Source organism: Myotis nattereri (assembly GCF_964212035.1).
Source record: "Myotis nattereri genome assembly, chromosome: 5".
NCBI classification, from domain to species: Eukaryota; Metazoa; Chordata; class Mammalia; order Chiroptera; family Vespertilionidae; genus Myotis; species Myotis nattereri.
Window position 1 is genome coordinate 29,786,454 of NC_138080.1, and position 15,905 is coordinate 29,802,358.

Consider the following 15,905-nt stretch of genomic DNA (forward strand, 5'->3'; position numbering starts at 1 on the left):
ACCTTACTCCCCCATCCCAGGCTCGCCCAGCCCCACCTTCTGGGGGTTGGGGAGCCCCACACTCCAGCTTCTACCCAGTTACACTCCCAGACCAGCCGTGTTCTGTCACAATATTTTATTAAGGATCACGGCAGTCAGAGAAGGTGGAGGGTGGCCATGGCCATCCCAAGTTCAGAGCCCAGCCACGGCTTAGGGGCCAGGCCCTCTGCAGTCTGTCACTTCCTCCTCCCTGTGTGTGAGGGCGGGGGAGGAGTCCCCAGGCAGCGCAGTTGTTGAGGCATGTTGTGTGTTTGTCTGTCAGGGTCTATGGATCACTGTGTCTGCCTGTCCGATCTGTGCCTGGGTCTGTGTGTATTTCTCAGGCTTTGTGGCCTCAGGGTTGCCCTGGGTCTGAGCATCAGTTTCTGCTCCTGTGTCTGGGTCCCTGGGTATGTAGCTGTGTGTTTGTGCATCTCCATCCTGGCATCTCCACAGGGGCCTCTCTCACCTCCAACCCCCTGCCTCCACTGCAGCGCCCACCACAGTGCCCCTGAGCAGAGGGGCCTGGAGTCACATCCAGGTGGCACTCACAGCTCCTCCCCCACCACCTCCAGCCCCACCAGACCCGGGCTGAGTGCTGGCTCAGATGAGGCCCAGTCCAGCAGGGTGGCCTGGCTCAGCTCCTCTGCCCAGTTGCCCTGGACCAGGGTCGACTTGTTCAGCTCCTCCGTCGAGTTTTCCAGAGCCAGCATGTCCTGGGATTTCCAGCGCACCCTGGGGCTGCGTGGAGACCCTCCCTGCGGTGCGCCAGCCTCGGCCTGAGGTCCTGGGGCCTCGGAACCTGGCGTGGTGTCGGGGGCCACACGGGAAGCGGCGTCGTTGTGCAAAGTTCTGGAGAAGACTGAGCGAGGGGTGGGGGTTCATGAGGGGTGGGGTGGGGAGACTGGTGCTCCTTCTTTCCTTACCTCCCAGCTGCAGGGAGCAGCTGCATGGGGGGCTCCCCCCCTCCCCCGAGGCCCAGTATTGGGACGGGAGGCGCCATGGGGACGCCACGATGCAGCCCAGAGGGGACCCCGCAGGGATTCCGGCCACCTACCTCGCACCGGTGTGAAGTCTCCGGGGCTCTCGGCTTTGTTGAGGGCAAAAGGGCTGATGGAGGGGAGGACGATGAGGGCAAAAGAGAGCAGCAGGACCTGCCAGAGACGGGGGTGGGGTCACCCCATCCCTCCACCATCCCTACAAGCACACCCATCTTTTGGGCAGGGAAACTGAGGCCAGAAGACTGGATTATGCTTGAACTGGGGCCAGGGCCGTGCTACTCACACCTTTCCCCCTCCCACAGGCCAGTCCGTCAAGGCGGAGGAACCCCTGTATCCTGGGGGCCATCAGCAGGGGGTAGGACTCACCGCTATGCAGGTGCCTGCCTGGGCCGACTTGCTGGTGGACTGGACTACAATGGCCTGGAGTTTCTTCAGCTGCTCCAACAGGGACCTTAGTGGAACGAGCAGCCTTGACTGAGCCCTACAGGCCTTAACCTGGCTCTCTGTCCATTTCTTGGGCTCCCCAGCATGGCTGATGTCTGGATTCTGTCCACCCCTCAAGGTCCCCCTGCTCTTACAAGTCCCAGATTTGCTTTGGTAAATCTCCAAAGGCATCCCACCCACCTCTCTGCCACCCCCTCCAGGCCTCCAGGACCGCTCACCTGGACGCCAACCCAAGCCTCCTCTCTGGTGCCCCTCAGCTCTACCTCCCTCCTGCCCCCCTGCCTCTCCTGCCCCCACTCAGCAACCGGGAGGCACTTTCCAAATGTGAAACAGCTTCTCCCAGCCCTCTCAGGGCTCCCACCTCCCTCAAGTCCTCTCTGCAGCTGAAGCCCTGCACAACTTGCCCCTGTTCCCTCCCTTGCCCTCACTCACTCTGCTCCAGCCACACTGGCCTCCTCACCATGCCTCCAGCATGCTGGCCCCAGGACCTTTGCACAGGCTATTCCCTCTAAGCACACTGTTCCCCCAGGTCTCTTGGCAGCTGGTTTTTTTTTCATCCCATTAGGCCTCATCTCAAATAACACTGTATCTGACCTTCCTATCTGAAATAGCCCCGCAGCCCTGGCTGGGTAACAAAGCACCAGACGGTTAGAACACCGTCCCGATTTTCCAAGGTTGTAGGTTTGATCCCTGGTCAGAGCACATACAAGAATCAACCAAAGGCCCTAGCCAGTTTGGCTCAGTGGATAGAGCATCGGCCTGTGGACTGAAGGGTCCCAGGTTCAATTCCAATCAAGGGCCCGGTTGCGGGCTCAATCCCCAGTAGGGGGCGTGCAGGAGGAAGCCGATCAAAGATTCTCTCATATATATGTTTCTATCTCTCCCTTTCTCTCTGAAATCAATAAAAATATATTTTTTAAAAAAGAATCAACCAATGAATGCATAAATAAGCGGAACAACAAATCAATGTTTCTCTCAAATGAATATAAAATAGCCCTTCACCCTATTTTGCTTTTTTCCTAAGAATTATCACTATTTGTGTGATCTTTTATATATTTTTGTTTGTCTTGAGTATGTCTCCCACTAGACTGTGAGTTCTTTAAGTGGAGGGACTGTGTCTTTGTTCATTTGTGGTTCCAGTGCCCAGAACTATGTCTGATGCAGAATAGATGCTAAATAAACTGACTAAGTGGATGCACCCCTAGGTGGAATTATGTATAGTTCTCCAATACACCATGCTCCTAGCCTCAGGCCATTCATATGCCATTTCCTCTACAGAGAGTAGCTTCCCCCATGAACTCTTATACATCTTTTAAGACCCCAGAGCCAAATCTCTGCTATGCAGCCTGCCTCCTTTCTAGGTGGAATCCTTACCGCCACCCCCCCCCCGCCCCTGCCCCCAGCTCTGCCCTGCCATCACAGAAGTTTCCCCCCTTCCCCACAATGTTCACCTCTCCTGCAAGGGATTTGGGGGCCGGTTTCCCCTGTCCTCTGCCCTGGCTGGACCAAGACTCACTGGTTCTGCTTCTCGAGATGCAAGACCTTCCTCTGAAGCTCCTGGTTCTGGGCAGTGCAGGCCGACATCCTGCAGGGACAATGTCACAGTGACATTCAGGGTACGCCTGTCACCAACGGTCCCATCGCCTCTTCCTGTGAGGCTCCACTTCACAGGCAGGGAACCCGAGGCCAAAGAGGGGAGTCACTTATTCCAAGTCACCCTGGCAAGTCCAAGGGCCAGGAGTGAACCCATGTCTGCCAGGTTTCTAGGCCCCATCTCTGCATTGGTGTGGGGCCTTCATTCAAGCCTGAGCCCCCCTGATTGGAATGGAATGCCGAAGTCAGGCAGTGATGCTTCCAGAGGATGAAATAGCAGGGAGTCTGGGTGTCCAAGGAGAACCAAGTGACAGCGCTCACCATCCCTGCGACCTTGAGCCCTTGGCTCTCTGACCGGACCTCAGGCCTCTCATTTGTAAAGTCGGGTTACAGTTACTTAGTTCACAGAGGGGCTGGGAGGATGGCATGAAGCACAGTTGAGTAGGGGCCTGGCAGATTGCATCTGAGGAACAAGACAATGACTATGGTTCCATCTAGGGTTCTGATGGAACACCTTTCTCTCTGCATCCGTCTGTGAACGTGGTCGTGGCCCAGACCACTCAGATGTGGAGTCTAAATCCTCAGATCACAGCAGGAGGATGTGTCAGTCCTCACATCACAACCAGGGAAGAGAAGAAACTCCCTCTCTGAAAGGTCCTCTTTCTAAATAACCCACAAGATAAAGAAGAATCAGAGAACACCTAGGGTCCACATGGCAATGACAGTAGTCCAATCAAATGTGTGGGACGCAGCTAAGGTGGTGCTGAGAGGAAAATTATAGGCTGCATTCAGCTCAATGAGCTAAACAGCAGCATAAAATCCACCACCACCACCCCACACACACAAAAAGCCAGTCTGCCGAAACCGGTTTGGCTCAGTGGATAGAGCCTCGGCCTGCGGACTGAGGGGTCTCAGGTTCGATTCCAGTCGGGGGCATGTGCCTGGGTTGCGGGCACATCCCCGGTGGGAGATGTGCGGGAGGCAGTTGATCGATGTTTCTCTCTCATCGTTGTTTCTGGCTCTCTATCTCTCTCCCTTCCTCTCTGTAAAAAATCAATAAAATATATTTAAAAAAAAAAAAAGCTAGTCTAAGAAGGACATAACAAAGCTTACAGTAGAGATGAAAGAACAGGAAAAGAAAAATACAATTGGATGGGAGGGAAAGCCAGAAATCCATTCTTTGCAAAGAATAAGAAGATACACAAACTTCTAACAAGATTGATCAGAAAGATAAAAAAGGAAGAGAAGGCATAAATAAACGAATTATTAAGAAGGGCAGAATTATAGCCCGGCCAGTGTTGCTCAGTGGTTGAGCATCGACCCATGAACCAGGAGATCACAGTTTGATTCCTGGCCAGGGCAACAAGCCCGGATTTCAGACTCAATCCCCAGCGGGGGGCGTGCAGGAGGCAGCCAATCGATGTTGATGTTTCTCTCTCATTTATGTTTCTCTCTCTCCTTCTCCCTCTAAAATCAATAAAAACATTTTAAAATAATAGGAGAGAACTAGAAGCCATTTTATCTTAATCAATTTGAAATCGGCATCTTCACAGAAAAATATAACATCCCAAAATGGACCCAGGAGTAAGTAGGAGACCCAAATAGACCTGTAACAGTCCATAAAGTCATCCTTGGCCGTCACAACAGCTCTGGGACCAGCAATCTCAACCAGGGGCGTACACATCCCATAGCCCATGTTCTGGCACGGAGCCAGACAAGATGGGAAATACCTCCCTCTCTCTTGGTGCCACATATTCTGAGGACAAAGGGACCCTGAAACCCTTGCCCTGAGCCAGCTCTAGGCATATCCCATCCTTGCAACTCACATGAAAAAAGGTCTCTCCTGGAGAGGGAAGACGACTCTAATTTTGCCAGGCCTTGAACACTGTGACCTCAGGCCCATTGCATCCCTTTCTCTGGGCCTCAGTTTCCCCCGAGTGTGCCCAGGACCCAGCCTTACCGAGTCTCCAGGCCATCAATATATTCCTTCTTCTTTTTACGACTTTCTTGGGCTGACTGTTTGTTCCGGATTTTCCGGCGGATTTTTTTCAGGACTCGCTCCTCATACTGCCAGGTGACATGGGGAACAGGCCGAGTCAGGCTAGAGGGTCTACTCTGCTGTCTGGACCCCACAATTTCACCCATTCTCTTCCCAGGGGAGCCATCCCAGGCCCGGGGACGTGGGGGCAGACTCCTGATGATTTCAAGTCCAGCTTTCCTCCCCCTAAATTCTTGCAGAGTCTCTCGGAGAGTCCTGGGTCCTGCAATCTATCCAGTTCCTATTCCCAGTTAGTAACTTGCTACCAAACTCTGTGTATGGTGCAGTTGCGCCACCTTCTGGTCATATCTGAGACCAGTGCTTTTCATGGGCCAGCTGATGCCAACACTAATGTCTTCCAATTGGAAGGGCAAACCCGGGTGTTTGACATGACGTGAAAGGGCTGGGTGAGAACTGTGGCGAGAGAGAGAGGTCCCACTAAGCTGGCTCTGTGGATGACCTTTTTACTCCGGTGGTAGACACGCCCAACCGTTTTAGTGTGGGAGGCCTATAGGTGAGACTCACGGGCAGCTGGCGGCAGGAAGGGGGAAAGACTCAGCCAAGGGTCTCACCAACTCACCTTGGTGAGGGGCAGCTGGGTGGGCAGTGAGATGCCTTCTTTGGCCAACAGTTTCTTCTCGTCCTCGGTCAGCACTAGTTCCTGGCAGTGCCCAGTCCCAGGTCTCAGCAGGTGGGGGGCTGCCAAGGCATGCTGTTGCTATGGAAAAACCAGGGGAATTGCATTGGGGGCAGAGAGAGAGACAGCCTTTGGGAAATGAAAGAGGCATCAGATTTGAGCAACAATCAATCCATCTGCTGTAGAGTCCCCACTGGCCGGCACACAGCCCTTTGACCCAGCAACTCCACTTCCAAGAATTGATCTTACAGAGATGCCCCCCCACATATGCAAAAGCAGGGACATACAGGATTTTCATTCACTTAACAAAGACACGAGACAGCTGTTTATAGCCACCTACTACATTCCAGGCACCATTCTGGGCTGTGCACACTCATTGTAACACTGTCTGCAATGGCAAAGGATTGGAAGCAATAAAAATATCCAGCAAATAAGGCACGACCCATTTGCACAATGGAGTTTTACACAACCCTGAAAAGAGACGGCTCTCCACGTCATGCTATGGGGCAATCTCCATAATAAACTGTCAACTTAAAAAAAGGGGGGGGGGTGGCAAAACATTGTTGCATGTGGCCCACTACTTTTTATGTTAAACTTCTTTTTAAGGTATCTCTTTGGAAACAAATTGAACCTGTGTGGGGAGCTGGGTGTCTGGGCAACTGGGGTGAGAAGGTGGGTCTCCCAATCTACGCATTTGTTCCATTGGAACTTGGACTGTGTGAATGCATTTCCCTATTCAGAATAGTTTCAATTAAATTTAAATTATTCAAGATAAACATTAAAAATGAAAGAATCTTGTCATCAGAATGTCCAAGTCTTAGCAATGTCACATTTCTAAGGAACGGGAGACTCAGGCATAAAGGTGGAGCTCGGGGGCAGTCTGTCATTCTTTGGATCAAACTCCACTACCTAGAACTCCAGTTCATTGATTAGTCCAACCATTTTCTCTCCAGGGTCCAAGCCTCAGTGTGCTCATCCGTGAAATGGGGATAAGGTCTCCCACATCTTAAGGTTGTTGACATGAAGAACAATGATACTGAACTTCATGCATTTACCAAACCCAGTTAGCGTTTCCAACACAATCATTCTCCTTTCCTGTCCTTCAAGGCCGCTAGGGTTCCACCTCCTCTAGGATGCCCTCCAGGACCTGCAGTGATCCTCCAGCCTCTCTCCCTTGTTGGTTCACTTTCATGAGATCCCCAGAGGCTGAGCACACGGCCGGTGCTCACCCCACATCTTTCAGGTTGGGAGGGGCATTTTGGTCCAGCCTAGAGCTTGTCAGGATGACTTTTGGTATCAGACAAACTGGAGTTCAAATCCTCCTGGGCTACTTGTTTGCTGTGTCACTTGGATTTAAGCTCTCTGGGACTTGACTTTCTCTGGGCCTTGAGGAATGAGGGCACTAATTGGGTTGTTAGATCTGGTTTAGAGGTACTTGAAGCCCTCAGTCAGCATGCAATGGGCCCAACAGGCCCAACAGGCCAGCCCAGGGATAGAGCCTGCAGCAGCTGGGTGGCTAAAGGCAAATGAACTTCTCTATGCCCATTTCTTTAGATGTAAAATTAAGATACTATGAGTCCCTGCCTGGCCAGGGTAGGTCAGTGGTTGAGCGTCAACCTATAAACCAGGAGGTCAGCGTTTGATTCCTGCTCAGAGCACAGGCCTGGGTTTCAGGCTCGATCCCCAGGAGGGGGAATGCAGGAGGCAGCCCATAGATGATTCTCATCTCTTTCTCCCACTCCCTTCCTCTCTGAAATCAATAAAAACTATTTTTAAAAAATATATAATATGATCCCCAATCTTCAGGGCTATTGTGAATTAAAATATTATACATTTAAAGCATGTAGAAGAGTCCCTGGCCTGTAGTAGGTGCTCAGTGAGTTTTAGATTTTTTATTTTTTATTTTTTTACTACCACTATAGTAGAAAATGTCTCAGCTCAGGAGATAGAGAACTCAGGACTGGAACCCACAGACTTGCTTTGGATGTAACCCTGGACGAATCCAGCCTTTGTCTGTGACTCAGTTTTTCAGTCTCTGAAATGGGGATGTTGGGGCTCCGCGCACCCCAGCGGCCCTCCCAGCTCCGATGCTTGGGAGCTGGGGGTAGAGCTGCTCACCAGGTCTCCACTGCCGGAGAGGAGGAGGTCTTTCACCGTGAGGTTGCAGCTTGGGGGCGACACTGCCAGCTCAGCCTGCTCCTCGGGATAGAGGCCCGGGTTCCACATTTCTAACCAGGGCAGACGGAGACAAAGACAGGGAGAGTGTCAGGTGAGGGGTTCTGACCTCCCAGCTTCTACCTGCCTCCTCCACCAAGGCTTCCAGGATTGGCTGCAATGTGCTAAGGATTTTTGGTACAACTTGGGGCCCCGAGGCCTGGGGTGAAGGGGACAGACCCGGCTGGTGCCTCAGTCTCCCCTCTCTGGAAAATAGAAACCCAAATCCATCAGGACATAGTCGAGGGACCCTCTCAGGAGCTGGGGGTAGAGCCAATCAGGAGAGAGAGGCTCTTATTGCCCAGGATTCTCAACCAGATTTGCAGCCAGCCAGGCCTTATCTGCCTTTGGGGCAGGGACCAGGTCTGACTCACCTCTGGCTCCCTCCCACCTGTGCCCGGCCCACTGTAAGTGAGCTGCTCTCCAGAGCACAAACCTTAGAGTCTCATTCTCACGGTGTGAAACGTGTGCCCTTGGGTAAGTAACTAAACCTCTCTGAGCCTCAATTTCTTCAGCTCTCCAAGGGGACTCACAAGAGCTCCCACTCCATTGCAAGGCTCAGAGGACAAAGGATGCCCTGCTGGGGTGTCTTCTGCATAAGGCCTCCCCCCCCAGAGGAGGCCTTCGCCACTGGGATCCATGACCTCTCTCACTGTCACGGAGCATCTACTATGACCCAGGCCTGGGAGGTACAAAGACGAGGAAGGCGGCATGACACCTGGTGCCACGGCCAGCCTGTCGTGGGTGCATCCCAGCTCTGTGACTTTGACTTGTTGCTTAACCTCCTGGGAACTCAGTTTCACCATCTGGAAAATGGGCCCATGAGAGCATCCATCTCAAAAGGGTGGGTATGTGCGTAATGAGGTAAGGGCAGTGAGAAAAGACACAGAACTCACCCAGGTCTATAGCCACGGAGGCCTCGAGCACTTGGGCCGCCGGCCCAAGAGGCCTGTTGGGGCTGTGGGGGACAGGAAGGTAGGAGGGGCAGAGCCCCTTGCCAGACTCCGAGAAATGGCCGCCGCCCGGGGCGGTGGCGGGCACATTGTGTGGAGGGGTGTCCTGGGGGTCGGAGGGCAGATCTTCAGAGATGCCGCTGTCACTGTCCGCAGGGGACCAGAGAGGAGAGCTTGGCACCGAGTCTCCAGAACCCAAGATACAGCTGAGGAAATCCTCAGAGTCCGGGGCTGGCAGGACCTGCTGGGAGGAGGGGCGGGAGTGAGGAGGTCTGTGCTTTGCTCGGGGTCGCTGTGTGACTGTGGGCAAGCCCCTGGCCCTCTCTGGGCCTCTCTTGTCCTTCCGACCAGAATGAAGGCTCGTGGGGCTCGAACACGATCAGGTACCGTGAGAACACCCTCCGGCCTGGTCAAGGCACGAGCCCTGGGTTCGAGTTTGGACCCAAACGGCCGTGTGACCCAGACAAGTGACTGGACCTCGGAGTCATCACTCCTCAGGCGCCGATGCTGCCCGCCCCCTGGGGCAGCTGAGAGGTTCGGGGCAACAGTGTGCTTTGCTGGAACCACACACCATGAGCCGGAAACGCTACCGAGCCGAAGGAACTTCTGTCTGCAGCGGGGGCCTCACCTGGTCTCCAGCGTGGCCCCAGTCCTCGCCCAGACCTTCGTGTCTCAGGATTCCATCCTGTCGATCAAACAGGAGGTCCAGGAGCTCCAGGCTGTCGATGGGGCCCACCAGGCAGGTGGAGGAAGCCATCTGGGGAAGGACAGACAGGCATGAGGGTCACACAGCCCCGCGCCTCCCCATCTCCCATCTGCATACCCCCCGGGCCTGCCCAGCTCAAGTTCAATCCCCACTCAATCCCTAGGCTGGCTTCCACCTCCAAATCAGTGCTGAGGGGCTGACCCAGAGTTGGGGGGCGGGGGGGGGGGTGGGGGGGCAGGGGTGAGAGCCAGTTTCTTTAGAAAGTGCTAGCAGATATACCCACGGGGATCATCAGCCTGGTCAGTCCCTGGGGGCGGGTAGAATCGGCCCTCTCATTCCCCGCCTGCCCATGTCGCCCCTCCTGGGAGAAATCAGAGAGCAGGCCTGGAACGGAGGCATGGTCTTGGTCACTGCGTTCTCTCCCTGGGCCTGTCTCCCATCTGTGCCATGTGTGGGGGGTTCCTTCCAACGCTGGGAGCTTGGGGAGCGTTTCCTGGCAGAGGCCTTCCCTCCACCTTCGGACCCAGGCAGGGCTCACCTTTCCAGCAGGTAAATCTCCATTCATGAGCCCGGCCAGCTCTGCCTCCAGCTACTTTCCGTGGCTCTGATCCGTAGAGGCTCACCCCGAGTCTTGTTCCTGTCTGTGGCTCTGTCTCCCCACCCCCCAAAGATGCTGAAATAGTCCTGGGGTGCTCCCAGCCCACCCCCGGCTGCTGATTGGGGGACAGGCAAGATGGACAGGGTAAAGGGCCAGTGATACCAGGGCAGGCTGGGGGGAGGGGAGAGAAGACCCGTTATCTCGATGTTTTGTGCTTTTCCTGCAGGCAAGGGGCAAAGGCCGAAGTCTGGGGTGCCTCTGCTCTGCCATGACCTCTTCCCTACTTTGGGGGACTGTTTCTTATCAGAGTCCTAGACGTCGGGATAAAGGAGAGTCCAGGGCTCCTGGCCGGTCCAGTCCGCTCCTGGGACAGAACCAAACAGGAGGACCACCCCGACCTTTGCCGAAGCCGTTCTCTCCGCAGGCGCGCCCTTCCCTCATCACAGCTGGCAACCTCCTCCCACCCTCCAGGCCCTCCAGGGCTGAACCCTGTAACCAATTCCGTCTAGGATCTTCTCTAGTTAATTTATTCAACAACTATTTACTGAGCCAAACTTTTTTTTTTTTTTTAACGGAGCCTAACTTGTTTCCACCTCAGGGCCTTTGCATGTGCAGTTCCCTCTATCTGGAACTCCCCTCTCCTCCACCCCCGACTCGGTCACTGTGCCCATTTATTCGTGAGTGTTTGATATTTGTGAATCAGCCCATCTCTGACCCCAGCAGAGAGAAGACCCCTCCCCATGTATCTTTATCAGATCCTTGTTTTCACTGAACTCATTATTTAAAATGTTCTTGTGTACTAACTTGCTTGGTGTCTTCCCTCAGTTCTCCCCTGCCCACTGCACCCAGAATGGAAGGGCGGGGCTAGAATAGAGTCACTGCTGGGTCCTCAGTGTCCAGGAAATGCCTGGCATACAGTAGGTGCTCAATCAACTCTTCCTCATTGAGCACCTATGTGCCAACCACCACTTAGGCCCTAGGGGTGAGGCAGTGAACGAGCTAGACCATAAACGAATAAATAAACCAGTAAACAGATAACTGGGTTAAGTACTACTGAGAAACTCAGCGAAACCATGATAAAGGTCCCCTGAGGACTAGAAAAAGCCCCTTTTAGAAGGTGACATTTAAGTACAGCCCTGAATGATGAGACAGAGAAGCCATGGGAGACCTAGGGGGGAAAAATAGCATAAAACAATAGCATAAGCAGAGGCCCTGGGAGGGCTGTGCTGCCAGTGGAGGAAGGTGAGGGGCCGGGGTGCCTGCAGCAGCGTGAGGAAGAGGGAGGGAGGGAGGCGGTAAGGACAGGGAGGGCACAGGAGCAGGGCTCTTCGGGCTGGGGCCGGCGTTTCGCTTATACTAAACATAGCAAGAAGCTGTTGATGCCCGGCCGGTGTGGCTCAGTTGGCTTAGCTTCGTCTCATGCACCAAGAGGTTGCTGGTTCAATTCCCAGTCAGGGCACATACCCAGGTGGTGGGCTGGGTCCCTGGTAGGGGGCATTCAGGGGGCAGCCAATTGATGACTCTCACTGGTGTTTCTCTCTCTCTTTCTCTCTCTCTCTACCTCTCTCTATAAAATCAATAAAAAAAATTTTTTTAAAGGCAGAGATTCTTAAAAAAATAAATAAAAGCAAGCTGTTGAGAACTTAGTGAATACACGGCTATATCAAGACTTCTGTATGCCTGGCATGATGCTAAGAGCTAGGTTTACAGCGGTAGCTAAAAGACCCTCCTTGCTCCCAAGAAATTTACATCCTGGTGTATATTTCTCAATGCATCGGTCATTATTTATTCATGCAACAAAAATTTAATGAGGACCTACTATGTGCCACACGTGATGTGTTTCTTGTATCCAACAATGAGTTACATTGCAGCAGTTGCCCTCCCCCCCACCCCCGCCCCCCCGCCCCGGGGAGGGGCACTGAGCAATGTCTGGGGACATCTATGGTGTCACAATATTCCTGGCATCGAGTAGGCAGGGGCCAGGGATGCTGCTTGGCACCCCACAGTGTCCATGACAGCCCCACAGAGAGTGACAGGACCCCAATGTCTGCAGTGCCCGGGGGAGACCCTGCGTTACAGTAACTGTCCCCTCTGGATGCCGGTATCGTTACCTCGTCCTTGGCTCCCGGATCTCGCCTATTTCCTTTGCAATCCCTCTGCGGTGGATCTTTAAGGGGTTGTTTGGTTTGGCTTGTCTTTGGCGATCCCGTCATAATATTTACTCAGCTTTCGCTGTGGCGGCACCGCGCCAGGCCCGTCCTGGCAGGTGTACCAAGTAGGTGAAATCTGACTTCTGGACTTCTCTCTGCCTCCCCCTCACCCCATTGCTGACTCTCAGGAGTCCAGGTTCCCTCCTCCTCCTCTTGTGAAAACCTGCCAGAAAAAAAGGAGGTGGCATTTCTCATTTACATCTTCATGGAGGCTAAGACCCTCCTGCTCCCCCTCCCCAGGATATTTGTATTCTTTACATTTTTATAATTATAGACTTCAGAAGGCTTTCCTAAACCCCAGTGAAGAAATGTCTGAACAAGTAGGATAGGGATAAACATTTGAGGGAGAGCAGGACTTTTCGATGCCCCTGACATCACATTATCCCACTGACTAAACACAACCGCCTACTTCAAATGTCCATGATAGATCCCACCAATATGTTTATGTGTGAAACACAACCCCACAGGGATGCTGTGGCCAAAGCCGATGAGGGAAGACTGCGTCAATAAACAGCTGTGCAGACCTTATCAGAGCCTTTACACTCTTGGAGGGAACAGAGTTTGTAGCATTTCCCAAACATACTTGTATGGGTGTGTTTTGTTTTTCATTTTTACTTGATTTATTCTGAACCATTTCTGACATATGAAAACGCTGAGAGATAAGCACTAGAATGACTAAAATAAAAAGACAGACAACATCAGATGTTGTCGGAAGCTACGGAGCAATTAGAACTCTCACCCACTGTTGGTGGGAATCAAAATGGCCCAATCGCTTTGGTAAACTGGAAAGCTGGGCACTCTCTTACGAAGTTAAACATTTATTCACCATATGACTTAGCAATTTCACTCCTGGGTATTTACCCAAGAGAAATGCAAGTGTATGTTCACAAAAAGACGTGAATGTTCATGACAACTCTATTCATAATTGTCCCCAACTGGAAAGAACTCAAATATCCAACAACAACAGAATGGATAAGCAAACTGGTATATCCATACCTCACAATACTGCTCAGCCAACACTCATCAAATTGAACACACCTAAGACGTGCATTATTATTGTAAATTAATCCGACTTCAATAAAAAGTATACAAAATATATATAGTAAATAACCATGCACATAAAACATTTAGAAACAACCAAAACATTACAAACAACCAAAATATCCATTTAAAAAAATTCATCAAGAGGGCATTGATTAATAGAGTCTGATGCATTTGCATAATGGAATATTATGTAACTGTGAAAATGAATAAGGATTATTTATACATACTGATAGGGGACAATATTATAAACTTTGCACCATATATTTCTTTCTTTCTTTTTTTTTTAAATATATTTTATTGATTTTTTACAGAGAGGAAGGGAGAGAGATAGTTAGAAACATCAATGAGAGAGAAACATCAATCAGCTGCCTCCTGCACATCTTCCAATGGGGATATGCCCGCAACCCAGGTACATGCCCCTGACCGGAATCGAACCCGGGACCCCTCAGTCCGCAGGCTGACGCTCTATCCACTGAGCCAAACCGGTTACGGCCATATATTTTCTTTATTGTGGTATGCATTCAACACATTTGTTTATTATCATTACTTTTTTAGTCCTTACCCAAGGATATTTTTTCCATTTATTTTTCTTTGAGAGAGTGGGAGGAAAGAGAGAGAGAGAGAGAGAGAGAGAGAGAGAGAGAGAGAGAGACATCAACTGGTTGCCTCCCACACATGCCCTGACCTAGGCTGGGGGATCAAACCCGCAACCGAGGTACGTGCTCTTGACTGGAAATAGAACCTTGAGACCCTTCGGTCCACAGGCCAATGCCCTAACCACTGAGCAAAGCTAGCCAGGGCTCAACACACATTTATTGTCTATTCTGTGTTAAGCAACAAAAATGCCTTTTGCTCCTTCCCTTCATTTATATTAGTTCAGGAGCTTAGCTAGTCAGAGAGAGGAAGAGGTGTGGGGTGAAGAGCTAAAAAGTCTCCAGCTATGTCCTGGCCAGTATGGCTCAGTTGGTTAGTGTCGTCCCGTGCACCTAAAAACGTTGCTGAGCCCTAACCGTTTTGGCTCAATGGATAGAGCGTCAGCCTGCAGACTCAAGGGTCCCAGGTTCGATTCCAGTCAAGGGCATGTACCTTGGTTGCAGGTACATCCCCAGTAGGGAGTGTGCAGGAGGCAGCTGATCGATGTTTCTCTCTCATCGATGTTTCTAAATCTCTATCCCTCTCCCTTCCTCTCTGTAAAAAATCAATAAAATATATTAAAATAAAAGCAAAAATCAACATTCTCCCCTAAAAAAAACCAACACGTTGCTGGTTAAATTCTCCATCAGGGCATATGCCCAGCTTGTGGGCTCGATCCCCAGTAGAGGGCATGAAGAGGGCAGCCGATTGATTTTCTCTCCCTCTCTCTTTAAAATCAATAAAGACATATTTAAAAATAAATAAATAAAGTCTCCAGCTAGGATTCATCTGTAAAATAGGGACAATCATCATGGCAAGACCTACTGTGTGCAGTATCCCCAGTGCCTGGCACCATGCCTGCCGCACAGTAGCTGCCCACTCAATACTTAGAGAAGGCACAACTGAACGTCTATAAATATAACTGCTGTGTTTAGTGTATAACTGACAAACTACAGCCTGTAAGCCAATTCTGGCTCTCTGCTTGTTTTTGTAAATAAAGCTTTATTGGCACACAACCACACCCATTTGTTTATGGAATGTCTGTGGCTGCTTGGTATACAATGGCAGAGTTGAGCAGTTGCAACAGAGACCCTGTTGCCTGCAAAGCTGAAAATATTTAGTATCTGGTCCTTCTCAGAAAAAGTTGGAACTTGCTATTATTAGAAACAAGAGGACTGATGCATGAAATTCGTGCAAGGGGTTCGGCCCCCCGCCCGCCGTGGCTTCGTCTGGAAGGTCGTCCGGAAGGTGGTCCGGAAGGATGTCTGGTCTAATTAGCATATTATGCTTTTATTAATATAGATAGCAAGGTTTAGCAGATTAGACCTGCTCTGCCCAATAAGGAGCCACAGGCCACTATGGCTAGTGAACACTTGAAGTATAAAGAATGTGATCGAGTACCAATGTTATTTCATTTTTGTTCATTTAAAATTTAAAACCAATACTCAGTTCACTTACTGGACAAATTTTGAGTACACATGAAACAACCCGGGTTTGTGAATCTACGCTTTTTACTATAAACTTTCTGAACTCCATAAGTACACATCAAGGATTGCTGATAAAGATTTAGTGACCAAATTGATAAACACATTGGATGTACAAGATTAGTATGAAGAAAAAGTGAAGTACCATATTCATAATTTTGATATTGACCACATGTTGAAATGAAAATAGCTTGGATTTATTAACCATTTAGATTAACAAGATATATTCAGATGAAAGTTATTTTTACTTTGTGCTTTTTAAAAATGTAGCCGCTAGAAAATTTAAAGTGATACATGACATTTCTCTCAGACAGTGCTGAGTTAGAACAGGG

At 50.9% G+C, this 15,905-nt stretch overlaps 1 protein-coding gene across 2 annotated transcripts; it reads right to left on the reverse strand.

Annotated features, from left to right (window-relative positions):
* Positions 1-102: 102 nt before the first annotated feature.
* CREB3L3 (cAMP responsive element binding protein 3 like 3) lies at positions 103-10,295 on the reverse strand. Of its 2 annotated transcripts, none has more exons than XM_081090909.1 (10): positions 10,143-10,295; positions 9,527-9,655; positions 8,842-9,142; positions 7,850-7,959; positions 5,675-5,812; positions 5,017-5,123; positions 2,980-3,048; positions 1,386-1,470; positions 1,076-1,172; positions 103-880 (listed from the first exon to the last, which is right to left on the reverse strand). In XM_081090909.1, exons 1-10 carry the CDS (start codon positions 10,167-10,169, stop codon positions 567-569), a joined length of 1,377 nt encoding a protein of 458 aa, XP_080947035.1. In that variant the 5' UTR covers positions 10,170-10,295; the 3' UTR covers positions 103-566. The 2 variants fall into 2 exon arrangements, with proteins under 2 accessions (XP_080947035.1, XP_080947036.1); XM_081090910.1 differs by having other exon boundaries at positions 8,842-9,139; positions 10,143-10,263.
* Positions 10,296-15,905: the final 5,610 nt, after the last annotated feature.

Excerpts from the sequence above, each read along its gene's own strand:
- CREB3L3 (XM_081090909.1), bottom strand. The coding sequence starts at position 10,169 with ATGAATGGAGATTTACCTGCTGGAAAG. Across the intron at positions 1,471-2,979 it reads CATCTCGAGAAGCAGAACCA|GTCCCTGTTGGAGCAGCTGA; the intron begins GTGAGTCTTGGT and ends CGTTCCACTAAG. Across the intron at positions 881-1,075 it reads AGACTTCACACCGGTGCGAG|TCTTCTCCAGAACTTTGCAC; the intron begins GTAGGTGGCCGG and ends CCCCTCGCTCAG.